Raw genomic sequence first — 22,757 nt, forward strand, 5'->3', positions numbered from 1 at the left:
TATTTTTTAATACCGAATTCACATTTTTAATACCGAAAAAAAAGTAATGTTTTTTAATACCGAATTCACGTTTATAAATATTTATTGAAAACATAAAATGTAATTTAAATATTGGGTAGATAAAGAGTGTACGTAGTTCGTGGCGAACCAAGCATATGTAAACGTTGGTTATTTTGGTTAAGGTCAAATCAGGTTTGCATTAGAATGTAATATACACTTAGGATATGTCATTTTGGATAAGCACAATATTGGTTATCATTTTTGAATCAAATGGTTAAAGTTTATACTTATGCTGGTAATATATGCAGAGTGCTGAATTCACCTGTCGTGTTGAAGTCAAACGCATACGTAATAGCCAAGAGTGGTTCAGGTTGACATGTGGCGGTGGGAATTGCATGAAAGGTGTGGGGCGTGAAGACAACGATATGTGGTGTGATGGGTGCGAAAACCCCGTTGTCTTCCAGAGAGCAAGGTTTGTTTTTAAAAATGTTTAGTTGTATTAATTTGTAGCCATTCTCATGCAGGCTTATAACTGAAAATAAATTACAAACCTTGCACAGTTTCAGGCTAGAACTCGAGGTGTTTGACTCAACAGCCGAAGCTGTCGTTGTCTGCTTTGAAGACACTGCCCAACGCTTGACAAAGACCACTGCTCTTAGTATACTCACAGCAGAGTAGGGCCTGTCACGCATCTACAACCTTTATTCCACTGACATACAAGATAAGTTCACTCCGGTGATGGTAAGGAACGCTGATGGAAGCATTTCAACACTGCCGAATTGTTTGCACTCTCTTGTGGGCAGCACTCAGACCCTCCAGCTTGATTCGTGTACATATTATGATCATGGCCATTTTGAATCCTTCAACTGCAAGAATGTCCTGCTAGATGGGGATGGTTGTAAGCCCTTTGGTTCTTCCACACCTCCATCGATCCCCGCTAAAGACAAGGGGGTGCTACCCATACCGACACCAGTTAAGCGCGTTGAAGCGATCGTAAGGTATATATCGGCTTACACTTTATTCGTGCCCTGTTTAATAAACCATTTAATTAAAGATGTGTTGTTTACCTTTCTACTCGATCTGAAATGTTATTTACATACCTGGTATATGTTTACTCTATTTTAAAATTAGGAGGCTACAACAGTCGGAAACTTGAGTTCGTAAATATAAAAGTGCATTGTTCTACACTAAAAAAATAGGAATAAAAAAACTTGGTAACGCATCACTTCGAATGTGTAAAGACATATAAGGGGAGAAGTTGGCTTTTGAAAAAAATAAACTTGGTGTCGTTATAAATGGAAAGACAACAAAAAAACTTTCAACTATAATTGATTGATTTCCATAAACAATGTAATTGTGCATATTTATTTTTGGATAACTGTCTACATAAATGTTTCGTGCTTTTCCTTCCCAGGCCTGCTTATGCAGATTCGGATTCAGAAGAAATAGTTGACAGTGACCCACATGAAAGGTATACCATCTTCACTTAGTGTTAGTAATGAAAACCCGTACTACTTTTCGATGCATATATACGTAAACATAGTATACCATTTTTAATAGTTTTCTTTTCATTATTTCACTGGAGTCAGTTGGCTGGTGATGGGATTGGGGATGACGGTGGCATGCGTTAGCTAAAGTTTGGTCTATGTGTTATCCAATAAGATAGGAAGGCGTGCGAGAGTTTATGCGTTTTTCCTTTGTCTGTTTAATGTTTTTTTTTCTTGGAATACATCTTTTTTTCACTTCTTTTTGGCCGGCAAGTTTTGCCAAGGAAACAACTTATGGTCCATGGTTTAATAAAGTTTAAGCACGCCCCTTTGTAGGCGTATTGTCTTACATGTTATGCACCGGCCGTGTCAGACGTCTTACCACGAACAAACAATAGCTATTATGCATGTCGTGCATCGCACGGGCTTTCTCCCTAGTATACTTAAAAATTTAGTTATATCAACTTTTTTACAACCTTCATTATGAGCCCTCTTAAATACATCTATATTGTAAAAGCAATTATTATGACAAGCCATAATGTAATTCTTCATAACATTAGCCTTTTCGTTTACACCATCAACTTTTGTAACCTTCATCGCATATAATTTGGTTATTTAATTCATCATATAAAAATACATGAATGTAAAAGCAATTATTATGACAAGCCATAATGTAATTCTTCATAACATTAGCCTTTTCGTTTACACCATCAAGTGTTGTAACCTTCATCGCATATAATTTGGTTATTTAATTCATCATATATAGTTGGTTATTTAAGAGTAGAAACGGTTGATAAGGAGAATTCTTTAAAGCCTATATTTAACATCCTTTGAACACATAACTCTTTTGCTTACAAACCGACACTACATTACGCAATACATACTCTATCATTTGTCGCAGCCGTTAGTCATCATTTATACCCGTCGTTGGCCGCAACTACCGACTGCTGCTACATCCATCCTTCTGATTAAGTTGATGCAGTGCCATACTACCAACAAAGGTTTTGCATATTGTCGGAGTGCTGATTTTGTGACCTACGCAGCCGGCCCTTTACATGTCATCGATTGCTACCACTTTTGTTCCACTTAATTGGACATCAAGATGAACCATGACTGAGTCGCGAGTATGCTTGGCTTTTATGAGGTTCCGGTCGGGTGCCATAGCCGATGAAGGTTCCGTCTCACACCACTCCTTCTTCCGGTAAATGGGCTTTGCCCGATCGTAAAGCTTTAAGCTCCGACAGGGGCGGACCTATAGGTAGTTAAGGGGTGGCGTCCGCTACCCCTTGGTCGGAAAAAAATTGGAAAAATTAGTGTAAATTTTGGAAAAATTTGACGCTTTTTCGATTTCGTTACCGCTTATTTATAAAACGTTACCGCTTGGTCGGAATCCTAGATCCGCCACTGAGCTCCGGTAATCCTCTTTTCCCTTGATTATTAAGTTATATGTGCACACTCATTCTTAGTGTTAAAAAAACACAAAGCGGAACAAACCGAAAGCGGAATGAACGATTGTGACTTTTGTTTTATTTCCGACAACTTTTTTTTGGGTAAAGTATTTCCGACAACTTGGAAACATAAAAAAAATAGTGTCGTGTGTCCGCTGCATCACACGAGTCTGGTTGTGTAACGGGTCAAACGGTGAAAAGGTGCCTCTCAGGGCGCAACGCGAAAGCTGCGCTAGGCTATGCTTCAGCGCCTAAGGTGCTTTTGACATTATACGTTTACCTCAAATTTTAGTTATGAAATTTCTGACTGAAAACTTCCTCTAAATTTTAAGCTGATGTGCTCAAATGTTGTGAGTTCTTATTGACTTTATAAAGTAACAACGTAAAGTGCTTTTTGGGATAAAATTCAGAATCAAGAGACTAAAGTCAATATGGAATAGAGCCATGGTGGTGATAACAACCTTTATCGTTCTCAAATTATGTCCGACTTATGTTTACTCCTGTGGAACAACCACCAATGTACATTGTGTTTAGTGAATGACTGTTTTGGAATTTCTAGAATCTCAAAACCTTAATTGATTTCATTTTGTTTCAAGGAGATTTCGAGTTGCGGAAAGTTCAAGACCACAAAACGAGTTCGAGTTCAGTTGCACTGGGAGGTATATATTTTTATTTCTTTTTGAATTCGTGTACGATGTTTTGAATTCGTGCTATAAATCTACATATATTACATCCTCTTGCTTACAGAATACCTCTTCCTTTCTAAATTGGCCCATGTTGAGTGGTACTCACAATATAGAACACCTCCTGCTTTGTTTGGTTAAGATACTTTATAAATGCCATATGAGTTCTTTGATTAATTAATGGTAGCAGCTACTTTAAAACAAGATATTCTTTTCAGCAACACATGAGTTTTTATGAAACAATGAAGAAAGACATGACTACAGATTTGAGTCATTGAGGCCTTGAAGTTATATTTATGCTTGGCAGCCATATTTGAAATTATCTTGTAGAGTTGCAACTTGCAAGACGAGCGGGTCTGATTGGTTGGTTAATGGGTCGAAACGGGTTTAAGGTAAAACATGTCATTTTAACATTGGTTAAAGTTAAACGGGGTAGGCTGGTGGGTTGACTCACATAACATTTAATATCAATTGTTAGAACTTTTATGAATAATTAATAATATCCTAAATCTATAAATAAAATGCTTCAGGAGCTTTTATGCCTAACAAGTAGACTTTTGGTACCGTTAAACCAATTCGGCATGTTGTACCAATTTGATCTGGTTTTTATTCGACTTCTTTGGATAAAAAAACACAAAGTGGATTGACCCATTATAAGTAAAAATCACAACCTCCACTTTTACTACAGTTGGTTTTGGATCTAAATTGCCACATCTACCATTTTGTTTCATCTCTTCAATCTCCTTTTGCTAATTATTTATTTTTTTGTGTGATTATATATAAAATGCAACCTACAAGAGACTATTTAGACTAGAGGGCATAATCCCAGCTTTGGAAACATCACATGCTCTTACTTATTTGGAGAAACTATGCCCCACCAAAGGGTATATAAGAGAGCTTGACCATCTGCGTGGTACATAAACAATGTAATTGTGCATATTTATTTTTGGATAACCGTCTACATAAATGTTTCGTGCTTTCCCTTCCCAGGCCTGCTTATGCAGATTCGGATTCAGAAGAAACAGTTGACAGTGACCCACATGAAAGGTATACCGTCTGCACTTAGTGTTAGTAATGAAAACCCGTACTACTTTTCGATGCATATATACGTAAACATAGTATACCATTTTTAATAGTTTTCTTTTCGTTATTTCACTGCAGTCAGTTGGCTGGTGATGGGATTGGGGATGACGGTGACATGCGTTAGCAAAAGTTTGGTCTATGTGTTATCTAATAAGATAGGAAGGCGTGCGAGAGTTTATGCGTTTTTCCTATTCCTGTTTTTTATTTCTTGGAAGACATCTTTTTTCACTTCTTTTTGGCCGGTAAGTTTTGCCAAGGAAACAACTTATGGTCCATGGTTTAATAAAGTTTAAGCACGCCCCTTTGTAGGCCAGGGCGGACCTATAGCTTATTAAGGGGTGGCGTCCGCTACCCCTTGGTCGGAAAAATTTTGGAAAAATTAGTGTAAATTTTGGAAAAATTTGACGTTTTTTCGATTTCGTTACGGCTTATTTATAAGACGTTACCCCTTGGTCGGAATCCTAGATCCGCCACTGTTGTAGGCGTATTGTCTTACATGTTATGCACCGGCCGTGTTAGACGTCTTACCACGAACAAACAATAGCTATTATGCATGCCGTGCATCGCACGAGCTTTTTCCCTAGTATCTTTAAACAAATTACTATTATTATTGTTTGAGATATACCTACATGTATATTACTTAATTACCTAATATATTTAGAATCAATTTTAGAAACGTCAAACTTTGTATTACTTACTATAATATTCCTTTGAATAAATAATATAATATACAATAAACTAAGAGTTAAGTTTTAATATTCTAAACCAATATGGTTCAACCCACTAGTTAAAAAAAATGAAATTGTTCCCATAAGTCCAAAAAAAATAAAATAAAATAAAAAATAAAAAATAAAATTTTTTTATTTAGAGTAATTTATTTCCCTAAAATTTTATTTATCCATCCTTCAAATTCCAAAATATCATATTTAATAAATTTAATAGAAGTTTATTTCAATATTTAACTTTTATAAAAAGGTAAATGAAGCTAGGGGAATAAGCTTGATAATCGGCACCATCAGGATATATATATTAAAGATATTACAAAATAATTTAATATTATATATGTGTGTGTGTGTGTGTGTGTGTGTATATATATATTATGTAAGTTTTGATATTAACAAGAGATTTGAAATTTTATATTTTGAAATATACACATAGAATTTCTTGGTAATATACACAATATAATAATCAAATATCTTCTAAAGATAAACATAAGAAATATATATAGGACAAAGATCCGTTAGGAACCACCCTTTATTGCGAGAACAGCGAGAACCAATGTGAACACAACCAAAAATGCCTAAAAATAGCTAAAAAACACACAATTTTTTTTTAAATATTTTTTATATAAAAATCGCAACTTTTAGTAGCCAATTTTTTTTTAATTTTTTTTAATTTTGGCTACTAAAAGTAGAGATTTTAACATAAAAATATTAAAAAAAAATTAGATTTTGTTTTTGATTTTTTTAGATTTTTTTTAGGTTTTTTGGGGGTTTAGTTTTTAGCATTTTAGCTTGGGGGGGGGGGGGTTTAGGTTTTTTTTGGCGGGGGGGGGGGGGGGGGGGTTAGGTCTTTTTTTAGGTTTTTTTGGGGTTTTGGTTATTAGCATTTAGCTTTGAGGGGGGGGGGGTTAGGTTTTCTTTTAGGGGGGGGGGGTGGGGGGGTTTAGGTTTTTAGGGGGTGGGGGTTAGGTTTTTTAGGGTTTTTTTTAGCTATTTTAGGTTGTGTTCACATTGGTTCTCGCAAAAAAGGTGGTTCTCGCATGAACCTTACCCTATATATATATATATATATATATATGTATGTATGTATGTATCACTGGTGATTCATATGAAAACATGAAGTCATTATAAAAATACATATAAATCATGAAACGTATTATGTTGTGAAAAATGCCATCTGTCCCAGTAAAACATTCCTTGCAACAGAATCTAATGTTATATAAACATGAATAGAGTTAGCTGTGAGCATATTCATCGCATTAAACCTAGCCATAAGTGTCAATGGAGACAATAATATTGTTGTCAAAACTCCATTTTTCAAACAAAAGAAAGTCACAACTATAATAATATCTATGCTTTAACAAAAGGGTTCGAATATTAATTTTTATTAGTAACACCTAGGATAGAAGTTAGACTTGAACCTAAGAAAAATACCGTAGTATCAGTTTCGAGATAAGCTAAGTACTTGCATAGATAAAATGTGATGGTTATTGGTATGCCATGAGGATAATGACTAGAACAGTGCCAGTATGATAAATAAGCAATAACACTTGGCCACTGTTATTTCTTGTTTATTAGTACTACTCGGTTCTAGAATATGATCCATCATGAGAATACTAATTTCCTTGTTTCTTGATATAAGCCATAATAAATGATGCACTTTTAATCATGACTTGAGAAGAATTCTATTTAAGGGAAATACAATAATAATTACCTCCCTGGCAAGACTGGGTATGGTGTAGTAGACTCTCCAGCTTGTCCGGGTAAGATGAGAGTACCTCTCCGGCAAGACCGGGTAAGATGGGGTATATGTTATGTTAATAGAATTCCCTAAATAGTACCATGACTTGATGTCTGACCTGTTTTTGGAAATATGAATCTGTTAAATACATTAAACTTATGAATGGTGTGTATATTACAGTATGTGAAATATATGATTATATAGATTTGTACATCTATGAGAAAATCCAAAGACCATAACAATTGACAATTAGGGATAAATCACGAAAAGGTGTGTCAATGATAAATTTAGAGCCCTCTCGTATACGTCTATAATTCCGATATCAAACACTCTTTCGTTTGATCATCCGTCTCGTAACTTGTGTGAAAGATGAACGACAGAAACCCTATAAGTTGGAACGCCATCGAAAGTATAAGAATTTCCTTCGCGATTATTAACGCATTAGGAAACCTGTACTTAAAAGCTGTGTTAAAATACAAAATAAACTAAAAATATTCCTCCATATTTCAGGGAATCTCGAGGACGAGATTTAAAACAAGGTGGGGAGGATGTAACATTCCCAAAATTTTTATTTATATAAAATATACAAAAACTTATGTTATTAAAAGGATGCATCATGGGTAAGTTGACTGATGGAAATATGAGATATTTTGGGCAAATGTAGGAACCGTTTAATAACTAATTTATAAAAATACATTATATTTGGACCTACTCTGTTTTTAATGAAACTTGGTTCAAAATGTAGATAAAATTATTCTCGTTCTAATGGCATATTTATCACTTTATAAAACGTAATATTTTAGAAGTTATAAGCGCCAAATGAGTGAAGCAGTTAAGTTAATTATAGTATATATTAAATAAAATAATAAAATAATCAAACACTAACTTTAAAATGAATGTGCAATGCATAGTATACGTGGACTAAGTAGGATGAGTCTATAATTTACAATTTAATGCATTAAGGGATACGTGGATGATTTTTGCGTGAACATTAAGCTTCTGTTGAAAGTATAAATAGACACTCTCAATTGTTCATGTCCGTGCCTTTCATTCCCTCTCTACTATTATAATTTCCCCCATTTTCTTTAGTTATTCACCCCTAAATTCTACAAAGCCCTACCGCGTTTTAAGTGTTTTAACTCCCGATCACCGCTACCCTTTCCGATTGATCTAGAGTCCCATAACGCATGTCAAGGCTCTGCCCGACTAAGTTCGTTGGGGTTCGGTCTCGTGACATAGGGATAAGGTTGAATTAGGGTTACTATACTTAACACGAGTGCAAATATATATATATATATATATATAATCTATTTTTTAAAATAGCTCAGAAGTTATACCCAAGATTCTACCAGGAGGCTTTCTAGTTGAACCTTAAAGTTACAAAGTGAGTCATTCTCTTTTTATTAACAGTGTTTTACAATACTACAAATTATTTTCAAAAAGTTATAATTACAGGGATTAAGTCGTGGTTATCTTGAATCACTGGCTAGCGGGGTATTGTGCACATTACTAATTTCTCACGGTTAGGCTAATAATCCTAACAGTGATAATCATCACTACTTGGGTGAAATGACCCAATAGTGGTATGACCATCGTCACCAGGAGGTGACACGACGCCAGATAAAAATAAGATAGAAGCCATTGTATTCGCTCTTAATACTGTGAATTATAACAAATGTGTTTTTGTACAAAAATGAATGAACTCACCAGTATTTCCTGCTGACCAAATGTTTTTAAAACGCGTTTCAGGTAATTACAGTATATTGGAATAAGAGTGATGATACGGCACCGAAAGGCTTAAAGAAGTGGCTTATTTTATCAATTAAATTAAATTAAGAAAACATGGTTTCATATATTCTGGTTTATCCCATATTAAAGCTATCTTTGTAAAACATGGGTTTATTCTCATCTTATTAATAAATAAAAATCCGGTGTTTCTAAACTCTGATATTTTTCCTATCTCACGGTCCTGATGAAATTTCCGCTGCACTACTTTTCAAAATAACCACCGGTACCACTTGACTGTTCGCGGCTCCCGCCCAGGGTGGGTCGGGGGTCGTGACATAAATAATGAAAAAATTTACATTTGTAAGAACCTCATATATTTTATGGGTTGAGCACATGTAATTTTGTATACCAATCAATAAAAAGTTATATTTTGTTATATCTTTATAAACCCTGTGTATTATACGGATTTAATAAATCTAATTTTGTATACCACATAATAAAAAATAGTTATATTTTTAAAAACCCGGTGTATTACACGAGTTGCATAAATGTAATTTTGTATAGTAAATAATAAAAATATTATATCTTTAAAAAACCTCGTTTATTACACACGTTGAATGAATCTAATAAAAAGTTATATCTTTAAAAAAACTAACGGATATACTAGATATATGATGGATGTGGTGATTGCGGTGAGGGTTCTTATAAATGTCACGTAAACATAGTGAATACCGTATTTGAGTTGAGAGTTGAACACGAAAATAAAAGTATACAACCAATAAACATTGATTAATGTTTTTGTTTATCCCTTATAAACATTTTTGAAATAGGTTCTACCCTTAACTATTTTCGTTTAATAAAATAAATAAATCATTTACATTATATTAATTTATATTTTATGTACGTCTTTTGTTAATTTCAGGATAAATAATTTTGAAATCTAATAAATATTTCAAAATATTATATTATCTCCTATACAAATTGTTTAAATTTATATTAAATTTAATTTAATAATTATCTTTAAATTAATATTAATTATCTATAATTAAGTAGGAAAAAGACTAGAAAACTAAAAAATAGATGGCTCCAATGAATGACATTTGTCCTCCCATTGGTTTCTTTTATTATATAAACTAGCGGTACGACCCGTGTGCAAACACGGGTGGTTTTCTTAGAAAATCATACATAACACATTTTAGAAAACCAAAGCATATCCCACTCGACCCATTTATAATTCACCAGCAGGAACATGAATAAACTTTAACAACTAAAGAATAGAAGTATCTATTTTACATTCATTTCTTGAACGTTCCGTTGATAGTCCCGAACAACATTTGCAGCTGCACAACCAGCAAGAACAGCCTCTTCAAGCTCGCATACGATTTGTGTAAGCTTTTCCACCTCAGCAACTTTTTGATGATGCATTTTATCCAATATTTTATTTTCCTCATGAGAGAAAACATGGATTTACATTTCTAAAAATATGAATCATCAAGTGAAGTCATTCATAAATTATTGCTGGCCTGGCAAATTTTTATCTGCTTTATCAATTCCCGAGTCATTCATAAATTATTGCCGCCTCTGGTAATTTCCCTTCTGCAAATAATTGATTGTTTTTTTTTCCGATAAGTACACATATATAGAAATTATGTGAACATAAAAACGTAACACGTTTCGTATTGGGTTGTTGCGTAAAAACGTAAACCTTGTTTCAAATCCTCAACAATGTTGTGCAGATCCTCATCGAGACGTTTTAGATGACTGTCTATTTGGAAGTAAATTTGAATAAACATAAACAGTCAAATAAAGTCAACGTTTTGATTAACGATAATCTGAGCGAATATAAAGTCAACATAAACCGTTAGATATTTGGATCAAAACGGTAATCAAAGAGAACATAAACAATCAATTAAAGTCAACAATCTGTGAAAAAAAAAACTTACAAATTCATAAGCTTGGCGTGCAAGAAGGACCTTCTCAGTACACAGGTTTACCGCGCTATCTTGATTTGTTTCGATCTCTCTCTTCGTCTTCTCAAAAATCCATGTCAGCATCTTCATGATTGGTTTTATAATTGAAGTTTTGTGAAGCCATATCTAAGCAGTTCAATTTACAAGATCTCATCTTAGATAGGCATGTAGCTAAATTTTCTGCCTATAAGCACCGATATCTTCCAAAAAGATATATGTTACTTGGTTGTTTCTAATGAAAGAAAAATTGATGTCGGACAAATCTTCTAACGAATGCATAGGATGGTTCATATTACCTGGTGTGTTGATACTCTACAGCAAATATGAAAAGCTGAAAGGAAAAGAATAAAAAAAAGACATCTCATAGGGGTAACGAAACCTATAGCTTCAGCCAATAATGTTCCATCTGCTGTCATCCCAGCTTAAACCATAACTCCAACACCTAAACTTGACTCTTTGAACGATGATACATATAGCTGCCTTGTTTGATTTATCATTGCTGTAGCGCAAAAAGAATTTGATCAATCCAATTAACAATCGTTAATCTTAATATGTATGTATGTATGTGTTTGACTGACTTACCATTAGATCCATAACTGCAATCTGTTGCAATGAAACGCGAAAACAAGATTAGTTCAGATCATAAAGTATATATATGATTTGAATCGATACAAGTCTTAAAAAAATCGCCTGTTTTAACCCAACATTAGTTTCAAAACACCGTTTTAACCCAGGAGTGGTTTCAAGCACTATTATCTACACAAAACACGGTTTTACCCCAACAGTGGTTTCAAACCATCGTTTTAACCCAGCAGTGGTTTCAAGCACTGTTATCTACACAAAACACTGTTTTACCCTAACAGTGGTTTCAAACCACCGTTTTAACCCAAACAATGGTTTCAAGCCTGTTATCTACACAAAACACTGTTTTACCCCAACAGTGATTTTAAACACCGTTTTAACCCAACAGTGGTTTCAACCACTGTTTTCTCCACAAAACACTGTTTTAACCCGACAGTGGTTTCAAACATTTGTTTTCATCCATCTGTTGACCAAAGTCAACAGATGTATCAACCACTGTTTTATTTTCTAACATTTGTTCAGAATAAACAGAGGTTTCAAAACATAAAACATACCTTTGCCAAATTTGTTAATACAAACTTTTAATTACCATAACAAAATAGATTCAAAATGTATAATTAACCAATAAAATCCTTTCATATGCTAATTGATATACTATAACTACCTTGGTGCAACAGGAATAACCCTTCCACATCATAAAATATTAGAATGGTAGCGCTAACTTGCACAAATCAAAAAGAGCAAACAATATCTTTTCAGTTCAACCATTTCTGTTTAATGCACTTAATCATATTCATCTTAGTCAAATTCAAGTCATATACAAAAACTATAACCAGTTTTGACTCATCTAAAAATTTATGGTAAAGTAAACTTTATAGCCTCTTGTCATACCATAAGAATCAGCAGGAGAAGAAACTTCAAAGTCTCCGTCTGGCATGTCATCGAACAACACGTACCAGCTATAACCTTTAATAAAAATAAACCAATTACAAAGATTCAACAAACCAAAAGATATACTGTAGGATCGTGTTTGTCCTTCCTATGAGACAATCGGAGCTAGTACCAACCAGACATGTAGCGGAAATACATGTATGGCTTGAATCAAAGCAAATCAGATAAAGAAATGAGTAGAAAACAGATAGAAATCACTTTAAACTTGCTTTCACATTAATTCTTCAAGAAAAACACGGTCAGCAGTTCGGCCTTCCGATGACATGAAAGTTACAAATGTGAAAGACTGAAGGGGTATTTATACTAGTTGTAGTTTCGCTTGAAAGGACATGGCCATACAAGCAAAACCTTATCAAGTAGTTTCGCTTGTATGGCATATGATCATTCAAGCGAAACCTAAACATTAAAATCACAAAATTACAACTTTAACCCCTTTACAACACATACTTAACCAAAACAGACCCTATACATTGATTAACTACAACTAAGACGCAGGCTTTAGACATTATGCACCAACAAACTCCCCCTTGGATAAAGCCGCAGTCTTTGTCTAGTCTTCGAGTCTTCAAACTGCTCTATACGTCTCTTCCCTTGATTTTGGCTTCCTGCTCAACGCAACCCTTATTTTTTCATTCTCTTTCTTTCTCGCTTTCTCTTCTTCAGCTTGCATCTTCATAAACATGCCTTTCTTTTCTGCAAGATTCTGACGTTCATGATTAGCTTTCCTTTTCATCTTCTCGTCCAGCGACCACCAGTATGATTTCCATTTACTTTTAGAATTTATGCTTTTCTGAAAGCAAAGAGAAACTACACGTTGAAATTGCTGCGCTTGTTCTCTATCTGCTGGTTGATAGTGAATCTTGTTAATGAAAAGACATTCTATATCCTTCACCGAGCAATTAACCAGCCACATTGGATCATAAACATGAATTTCTCTAATCTCTTCACCAGCTCTGTAAGTAATGATTGCTTCTGTTGTAATACAACTGTACACCCAGCCAATGAAGCCTTTAGAGAATTCTTGTTCCATCTGAGGCATTGGAATTGTCTTCATTGTTCTTGGTGGCTTGACATTCAAGATAGTCTCTGTAACACCGGTATCTGGATCTACCCTCTGCACGCGCTTTGGATTATGTGGCTTCCATTTACGAAATTCTTTCAAAGATTCATACTTGATGTAGCCCCACATAGCCATATCATTCTTTCGAACTGGGTAATCCAAACATCTCACCTTCGGCAATTCATCTACATCCCACCAAGGTAATGACATAATGTCATATAAACGTTCAAAGTATTGGACTCCGCATTCTCGCCTAATCGCATACGCATTCACTTGTGGTAGATAACCCCAACTTATGATATCACCGAGAGACACACTTCTTTCACGCTGATAATACTTCAAAGGTCTTTTAAATTTTCTCTCGTGACTCTTCTTGAACCACTTCGACCTATCTTCTTTTTCCATGTCCTTTTGAGTACCGTCGAAGGTTTTATCTTTCACTGCCTCAGCTACTTTCTGTCTTAACTCTTCTCTGTTTTCTTCAGCAAAGAATTCCATGAGTGTAGGATACTTGGAAGTATCTTCAGCTACATCTTCATCATCCGTACAATCTTCAATCTCAACTCGATCATACTTATCAGCCTCTTCAACATACTTGTACGAGTATTCAGGCTGTTGATTTATATCGAAAGACTCCAACTCTTCTTCAAAATCAAACTTGATCTCCGGATTCACATCTTGCAACATTTCTCTATAAACATCTAAACTCAAGAATAACTTATCAGAATGCTCAACGATCTGAGACTTACTAGACTCCCCCTTTCCACTAGCTTCCCCTGACTCTTCATTTACAGTGTCATTCATTAGATTATCAACATCTTGTTCAGAAGAACCTTCAGTAACTCTTAAACCAGTACCACCTGAAGCATCATCATCATCATCTTCTGAACTGTGACTGCTATCAGAAAATACTTTTTCATCTTTATCCTCTTTCTCTTCTTCCTCCTCTTCTTCATCATCTTCATCACTACTAGAACCTTCTAACTCAGCAAGGTGAGTTTCATCTTCAAAGAGACCGGATATCGCAGAAATAGGCTCGGGATTCTCAACCACCATTGAAGGAACTATTGATCTTTCTGTCACAGCTGAACTACCTTCAACTCCCTTACCTTTATCTTGCATCTGCCTTTCAACTTCTGCTTGACGTTGAGCCCTGATCTCCTCTACTTGCAGCTCTTCAAATTTTAGTTCAACTGAAGTTCCAAGCATGCTTTCAACGACTTTACTCAGCATGTAGAACTCATGATCTCTTGATTTTTTAGCTGCTTCCAGTTCTTTGTTCTTTAACTTGAAGTATTCATTCTGATTATCTTTTCTAGACTTTTCTTCTTCAAGCTCTGCAACACGTACTTTCAATATATCAATTTCAGATTGATCAGTGTCAATCTTTTTCACCAACACTTGATTTTCATCCTCTAACTTCTTCACACGAATTTCAAGAAGTCTTTCTCTATCAGACACCTTCTTGTTCTCAGCAACAAGCTTCTTGTTTTCTACTATCACTTCATCCATCTTTTTCTCCAACTTTAATACTTGTTCATTGTTAGCAAAGTCGAAATTTCCGATGTCCATAAGATTATCTTGTGGAGTATACAAACCTCTGCTAGAAGAACCAGGTTGCATTTGAGTGAGTGGAGGAGTACCAAATAGATCTTGTGAAGAAAATACAGTTTGTTGTGGTGGTGGTGATTGATGAATCGGTGATGGTTGTCTTGGAGGTGTTGGAAGTCTAGGTGGTGAGGATTGTTGTGGTGGAGTAGGTTGTCTGGGTGGAGATTGATGAATAGGTGATTGTGGTGGTGTAGGTTCATGTGGTGGTGTGGGAGGCTTTTTACTTTCTTTTGTTGGTTTCTTCTTTAGCACGATCTTCGGAGATTTCTTTGGATTGACTTTGCGTATTTTTGGAGAAACTACTTTCTTGCGCCCTCCAGCTTTCTTTCTTGCTTTTGGAGAAGATTGTGATCTTGAGACATGCTCTGGAGAGGGCACATAGACATCATCATCTATCTCCTGTCTCTTTCTTTTTCTTAACAGCTTCTCTTTTTCTATCTCTGCTTGGATTCTTTTCTGACTTTCAATTTCATCAATACCATCATCTGAAGAACTTGATGAACTTGTTGTGCTTTTATCTACATCGTCACCCTCAATATCATCAGCAACTTTTTCTTTCTCTTTCTGGGCTTCAATATTTACAACCTGTTCAACGTTAGCAACAACTTCTGGTCCTGTTTCCAAAACATCTGCATCAAATAACACATCAACATTAAATGGATCATCAGTTGAAGCTGTCACTTGTTCTTTCTCTGCAGTTACCACCGGATTATCTTCTTCCGGTTCATCAACCAAAGACTTGATGCTGCTTTCTTTTGCTTCTTTCTTGGCTTTGACGACGATCCTTCACTTTCTTTAACAATTGGAGTGGCTTTCCTACGTCTTCTTCCAGATTCCTTTACATACCACTCATTCTTTGTATTTTTGAACTCAGTTAGAATTTTCAATTCATCAGCATATGCCGCTTCTTTCATCTCTTCTTCATTCCTCCAGTTCTGGTGTTCAACTGGATCAGGATCGACGTAATTTGCATCTTTAATGGCCCCAAAGTATACAATATCAATTTTTGGTTCTGGATGGTTCAGATGATATCTCACAAGCTGTTTGATAGTCACTGCATTCATGTGAGTTTGCACTAATAAATCATCCTTGATATTTCTGTCGATCTCAGGATACGCGTGATCTATCAGCATCTGTACGAATCTCGGATAAGTCCAAGACTTGACTTTTGTTGTGATGTTCTCGGCCATGTAATGAAATATGATGTGCGAAAAGTTATACTTCTTGTTTAACACCAATGCAGTCACCATATTCATTTGATAATATCTCATTGCATCATAACTACCTTTAGTGTGACTTAACGAAAACAGAACACAATGAATCAAAAACTTGTAAGGCTTGGTAAACTTTGACTTCAAATAATTTGCGGCATTCAATGCTCCTTGATATCCCATCCTCAACATAAATCCCTTCACCATTCGTTCTGGAAATCTCATCGGAGAATCTGCATCATCAGGAAAGTTGATCACTTCACGTATGAGAGCTTCAGTCACCAGAATATTCTCCAACTTCCCATGTACTTCTACCACTGAAGAGATAACTTTGTTCTGCTCATCGTATACGGCATTCTTCCAGAATCGTTCAATATGAGATCTATACACCGGTCTCTGATCAGTCAATGCCTTTCGAATTGGAATACGCCCCATGAACTCCAAAATTCCACTAAAATTTACCAGATCAGGATATTTTTGAACATCCAAATCACAACAGTTGTTGTGAAGAGGATCAAAAACTACATTTGACACCTGCAAATCATAAACACACTAAATTAGTCACTTAGAAATTTTCAAACATGAAAGTTCTTCAAGCGAAACCATGTGTTATACATACAAGCGAAATATAATATTGATCAATCAAGCGAAACATATGATGCATGACCAAACAAGCGGAACATGTGATTGAGCTTACAAGCGAAACATGAACAAGCAGAATATGTGAAGGTACTTATAAGCGGAACACACATTGTTCAAACAAGCGGAACATGTCCCTGTATATTCAAGCGAAACACCTTGATGAACTATGAAAAACATACAAGCGGAACATGACTGTGTAGACTCAAGCGAAACATGTGCCTGTTCAGATAAGCGAAACATCTGGAATATGTACGTTTAAGCGAAACACTCAACACACACTTCTAAACTGATCAAATCCAACAATTGAACTTACCCACCTGTTAATTAGACAAAACCGAGTCTAGGTATATGTTTTAATTTCAATTTTCACATTTCTAAAACCCTAGATCTACGGCCGTAGCAATCAGACAACACCAAACAACATCATACATCAAAACTGAAACAATTAAAGCATACTATCATGATTTAGACATTAAAGCGACTGCAAATGATCACTATCAATCATCAATTTCACATGTACACTCCTAAATCTATGAACAGTTGTAAAGCAGATGCCGACAAGTCAAATAAGGCATGAAATTGACCAAATTGAACAAAGACTTACCTTACCCATGATTGATACACTACTAAAGCAATAGAAACAGATGAAAAACGGGCAGCACAACGATTAGAAATGGCCGGAATAGTGGTTCGCTTCAAATCGCCGGTGAGAGAATGTCAAACAAGCGAAAGATGAAAGTGACCGACAAGCGGAACCTCTAACCTTATATAGGTGATAAGGTTTCACTTTTGTGACCTTTGACACTCAAGCGGAACCTCATTTGTAACTTCAAGCGGAATACATGAAACAGCCATTCAAGCGAAACCTCTGTTTAGGTGACCAATAAGCGGAACCTTGTTGCAATTTACAAAAATTTAACTTTTTGAACTTTTTCAGATTGACCACCATCACACCCAGTTGACCAAGTCCAAGTCAATGACCTTGGTCAACTGTTTGACCCACCAAGTCCAAGTTAATGGCCTTGGATGATCAGAATTATGAAGTTTGCTGACGTTTCTATCTGAAATCTGTTCAACTGAATGAACTTTTGACCAATTTGAACTTCCAAACACATTTTAACTTTCAAACAATATACCAATCACTATATAGCAATCTCCAGCTTACCCATCCCTAATCACACACTGACATGTTCTGCACTTAGGCTTTGATCTTCCAATTCCCAACATCGGTTGTCGAAAAATAAGATGAGAAAAGAAAATCTTTTTGGATTTTTACTGGATAAACTGAAACTATGTACACACAATATTTTTGCGAGTGTGTTAGGGGATCATATCAGCTGCCGACCAGACACAAGCACCGTTAAGCTATTTATTTCATACTAAGCTTTTAAACAATACACGTAGAGTGCTGATATACTGGTCCACTTAAATTCTCACAAAATTTTCAATCTGTTCGGGATACGTAATTAGTGTTTTAAGACTTAACAATCTACATGTGTCCCACCTCAGTATATACTCCCGTATCCAGATCCCAGTATTCAGTCGTACAGGTGAATATACCACAGCTGATATTTGTTTAGGGGTAATTGCGAGGGCCGTGAGAGCTCAGGTTGATACTTCCGTATACGCAGAGAGATGACGACTTCGACTTTTAGGTGGGTCCCCTTTAGAGGATCTTTTATTTTCAACAGCAACGACTATCAATTTTAATGTTTCATCAGCATGCTGAGGGCGAGCTTATGTTTCAAAGCTTTTGCAGAAAATATTATCCGGGAACTAGGTCAGTATTTCCATACATCAGAAGTCCCGGGATAATACCCCAGATATCACTGAGTATAAAGACCTAGTATCTCAGAATACGGGATCTTTCAAACAGGATTTCAGGGGTTACCTATATATCCTGGAGGTGTTTCCCACGTAAACGCAAGTGAAATTTAAGTTTATATCCCAAACTGATCTACTAATTTTGTAAAAACCTATCAGCACATCTTTAGCGAGACTGCTTAAAAACATTTTAAACACTACAAATCTTTAGCGTACTGTGTCCGTCTAGCTGATGTACTATCATTTCCCCTATTCTACACAACTCTTTTTGAAATTTTCTAATGTTTTTGGATTTTTATGGTTTTCTATTGTTTTTGTATTTTTCTGCAAATATCTCCCCCTAAAACTAAAACATATTTTTGTGTTTTTGTTTTTATCGAAAAGCAGAAAATACAACTGTACAAAAAAAATTTGACAACACGACACAGGTTCATGTCAGATCTCCGCCCAACTCGGCTTCACATTCGATTACCCTCCCAGATTGCAGATTCTTCATCCCGTTTAATCTCAAAAGATAATAAAATCTCTTTTTGTCGAAAGGTTTAGTGTAAAAATCCGCTTTCTGATCATCAGTGTTAACGTGTTCAATCCGAATTAACTTTTTCTCGTGACAATCACGGATAAAGTGATGACGGATTTCAATGTGTTTAGTTTTCGAATGATGAACCGGATTTCTAGTAACATTAATGGCTGCTTCATTGTCCATTAAAATCGGTGTATCCAAGAATTGCAAACCGAAGTCGCGCATCTGCTGTTGGATCCAAAGGATCTGCGAGCAACAGCTAGAAGCTGAGACGTACTCAGCCTCACATGTGGAGAGCGCAACTGCAGTTTGTTTCTTGCACTGCCAGGTAACAAGCCGAGTTCCAAAGAACTGGCACCCAGCAGTGGTGGACTTAGCATTATGTTTACAGCTACCAAAATCAGAATCAGCGAAACCGGACAAAGTAAAGTCACCCGAGCGAGGATACCACAAGCTGATGCTTGGGAACCCTTCAAATATCGTAAAATATGTTTCACTATCGTCAGGTGTGACTGCTTCGGATTCGACTGATATCTGGCGCAGAGACACGTCGGGTACATGATATCCGGACGGGAAGCCGTGAGATACATCAATGATCCGATGATTGATCGGTATAATGTCTCGTCCATCTTCACACCTTGCTCGTCGGGACAAATACCATGATTCTGCGCGAGGGGGGTGGATGCAGGACTGCAATCTGTCATGTCGAACTTATCGAGCACGTCCTTTACATACTTTGACTGGTGAATGAAGATTCCGTCGGGCATTTGTTCCACCTGCAACCCGAGGAAGAACTTCATCTCCCCCATCGAACTCATCTCGAACTTCTTCTTCATTACCTTCTCAAACTCTTTGCAAAGATCGTCGTTGGTGGATCCAAAAATGATATCGTCCACATAAATCTGCACGATCAACAAGTGGCCTGCTTCTTCTTTGGTGAACAGAGTGCTGTGTACTGTGCCTCTTGTGAACCCGTTGTCCAGCAAGTATGTCGAAAGCGTCTCGTACCAGGCTCTCGGGGCCTGGTGCAGTCCATATAGCGCTTTATCCAGTAGATACACTTTGTTTCTGTGTAGTGGGTTTGTGAACCCCGGTGGTTGCCCCACGTACACTTCTTCTCTGATTGTGCCGTACAGGAAAGCAGATTTGACATCAAGTTGATATACTTTGAAATCTTTCCAAGATGCAAAGGCTAGAAAAATACGAATTGCTTCAAGCCTTGCAACCGGTGCGTAAACTTCATCGTAATCTATTCCTTCCTGTTGGCTGAAGCCTTGAACCACAAGTCGTGCCTTGTTTCTCACTATGACGCCTCTATCATCACGCTTACACTTAAACACCCATTTTGTCTTGATTAACTTCTGATTCTTTGGCAGATCAACAAGTCTCCAGACACCCAGCTTTTCGAACTGTTGCAGCTCCTCCTGCATTGCATTCACCCAACTATCTTCGGTCAATGCTTCTTTATAAGTTCTGGGCTATATCTGCGAAATGAAACATTTAAGTGAGACTTCTTTCTGCATATCAGCAATAGAAAAATAAAAACAAGTAAAAGCTTGGTCTATTTGACGTCGGGTCTTGACACCACTTTGTAGGTCACCAATGATCTGTTCTGAAGGGTGGTAAGACAACGTCCGTGGCATAACCGTGTCAGGCACATCTACTTCCGATTTCAAATTCGAAATGTCGAGATCAACGATTTGATCCACAGCATCCTCCAAAGTATCATTTGGCTCCTCGTCAAAGGTAGGAGCGGGTTCCTCCTCTGAGTCGTCAGAAACGTCAAATGACGGAGCTGGTTCCTCTGGTGGTTCATGAGTAGTTCCACTTGGCCCTGCTTCATTGTCGTGAGTACCCACGGTGGGTTGAGAAACTTCTACCGGACTAGACACAGGCTCTTGTGAAGTATATAGCTGATACTGGTACAGGAAAGCTAGTTCCTCATCACTCGGCTCGACAGGCAGTTGAAACGACTTCCAGAGTTTGTCGTAGTCGAATAGGAATCTCTGTCCGGGAAGTTGTGGCGATGGAGTGTGCTTCTGACAATCCACGTGTTGGACTTGAATCACCTTCCCCAGACATGGTACGAACACCCTCTTCAGCGGGCTTGCGTAACCTACAAAGAAACCCTCATTAGCTTTTGCTCCAAATTTACCATTTTCATCTATAAATGTGCAAGGTGAGCCAAAAGGTTCTAAAAACTCAAGATTTGGCTTGTAATGGTGCAGCAACTCAAAGCAAGTTTTCTTGTATTTCTTGACAGTGAGAACCCTATTCAAGGTGTAACAAGCTGCTGAAACTGCTTCACTCCAGAAGTAGATTGGAAGCTTGGATTCGGCTAACATCGTACGTGCTGTCTCGATCAGGGTCCGATTCTTTCGTTCAGCTACGCCGTTTTGCTGTGGTGTGTATGGCGCACTGAATTCATGAAGAATTCCCTTCTCGTTGCAGAACTCGTACATCTTATTGTTCTTGAATTCCGTTCCGTTGTCGCTCCTAATCCTCCGGATTGGCAGTTTGTACACCGTTTCCATCTTCTTAAAAAGCATCATCAACGACTCGAATGTTTGATCTTTTCTTTCTAAGCATACAACCCACGAAAACCTCGTATAGTCATCTGTCACCACCAAACAATATAAATCCCCGCTAATGCTCTTGACGTTGACAGGCCCGAAGAGATCCATGTGCAATCTCTCAAGAGGTAACCTGATAGAGTTGAGCATCTTCGGTGGATGTGACTTTCGAGTCTGCTTCCCCTTTTTACAAGCAATACGATCATCAGTCAAATGAACGTTTTTTACATTAACACCATCAACTAAATCGTTATGAACCAAAAAATTCATTTTTCGCACGTGAATGTGACCCATTTTCCGGTGCCACATTACTGACTCCTTATCAGTAGCTTTAGACTTGGTGACAAAACACTGTTTTTGATGAGTTGTTGGCGTTGCGGCACTCATGTCCAAAATATAAAGATCATTTACCCGCGGAGCGCGCAACAACACCAACTCATGAGGGATTTTAAACCCTGGTTTCAACACTAAACATTCAGATTTAGTAAAATGAACACTAAAATCTTTATCACAAATCTGTGATATACTCAGTAAGTTGTTCGTTAACTCTACGATATAGTTCACTTTCTCAAATGAGATCACTCCGTTTGTAAGCGTTCCTCGGCCGACAATTCTTCCTCCTTGATTCCCTGCGAACCCAACATAGCTTCCATTGATTGACTTCACATCATAAAGACCCAGTCATATGTCGTGATGCTCCACTGTCCATAATCCATCTTGATAGAATTGACTTGGGCAGCCCCTGCAACCAACAAAACAATTCATTCAAACAAAGACGCCCATGATTTCTTTACTTCCGACACAGTCCCGAACACAACAACACACTTTTCATTTATTTTTGGAAAATCAAAAGTGACATTTTGAACCTTTTCTTTCACAATTGTTTTAACTTTGTCAGTAATTGGAGGAAATTCATCA

General features: G+C 36.7%; 1 protein-coding gene and 1 long non-coding RNA gene across 2 annotated transcripts; both read left to right on the forward strand.

Annotated features, from left to right (window-relative positions):
* Positions 1 to 726: 726 nt before the first annotated feature.
* On the forward strand, positions 727 to 1,698 carry LOC110935631. Its single transcript, XR_002589282.2, has 3 exons — positions 727 to 998; positions 1,429 to 1,471; positions 1,586 to 1,698. It is a non-coding gene; the product is annotated as an uncharacterized LOC110935631 (long non-coding RNA).
* Positions 1,699 to 3,070: 1,372 nt separating this feature from the next.
* On the forward strand, positions 3,071 to 12,127 carry LOC110870103. The gene is made up of 6 exons (XM_035986689.1): positions 3,071 to 3,191; positions 3,532 to 3,594; positions 4,419 to 4,531; positions 4,609 to 4,665; positions 4,780 to 4,943; positions 12,122 to 12,127. The coding sequence occupies exons 1-6, from the start codon at positions 3,175 to 3,177 to the stop codon at positions 12,125 to 12,127; spliced, it is 420 nt and encodes a 139-aa protein (XP_035842582.1). The 5' UTR covers positions 3,071 to 3,174.
* The last annotated feature ends 10,630 nt before the right edge of the window (positions 12,128 to 22,757 follow it).

This window comes from Helianthus annuus, chromosome 1, assembly GCF_002127325.2.
Source record: "Helianthus annuus cultivar XRQ/B chromosome 1, HanXRQr2.0-SUNRISE, whole genome shotgun sequence".
Taxonomy (NCBI): Eukaryota; Viridiplantae; Streptophyta; class Magnoliopsida; order Asterales; family Asteraceae; genus Helianthus; species Helianthus annuus.

Coding starts and splice junctions, on each gene's coding strand:
- LOC110870103 (XM_035986689.1), top strand. Junction 3,595..4,418: donor GAGTTCAGTTGCACTGGGAG/GTATATATTTTT, acceptor AACCTACAAGAG/ACTATTTAGACTAGAGGGCA. Junction 4,532..4,608: donor AGAGCTTGACCATCTGCGTG/GTACATAAACAA, acceptor TTCCCTTCCCAG/GCCTGCTTATGCAGATTCGG.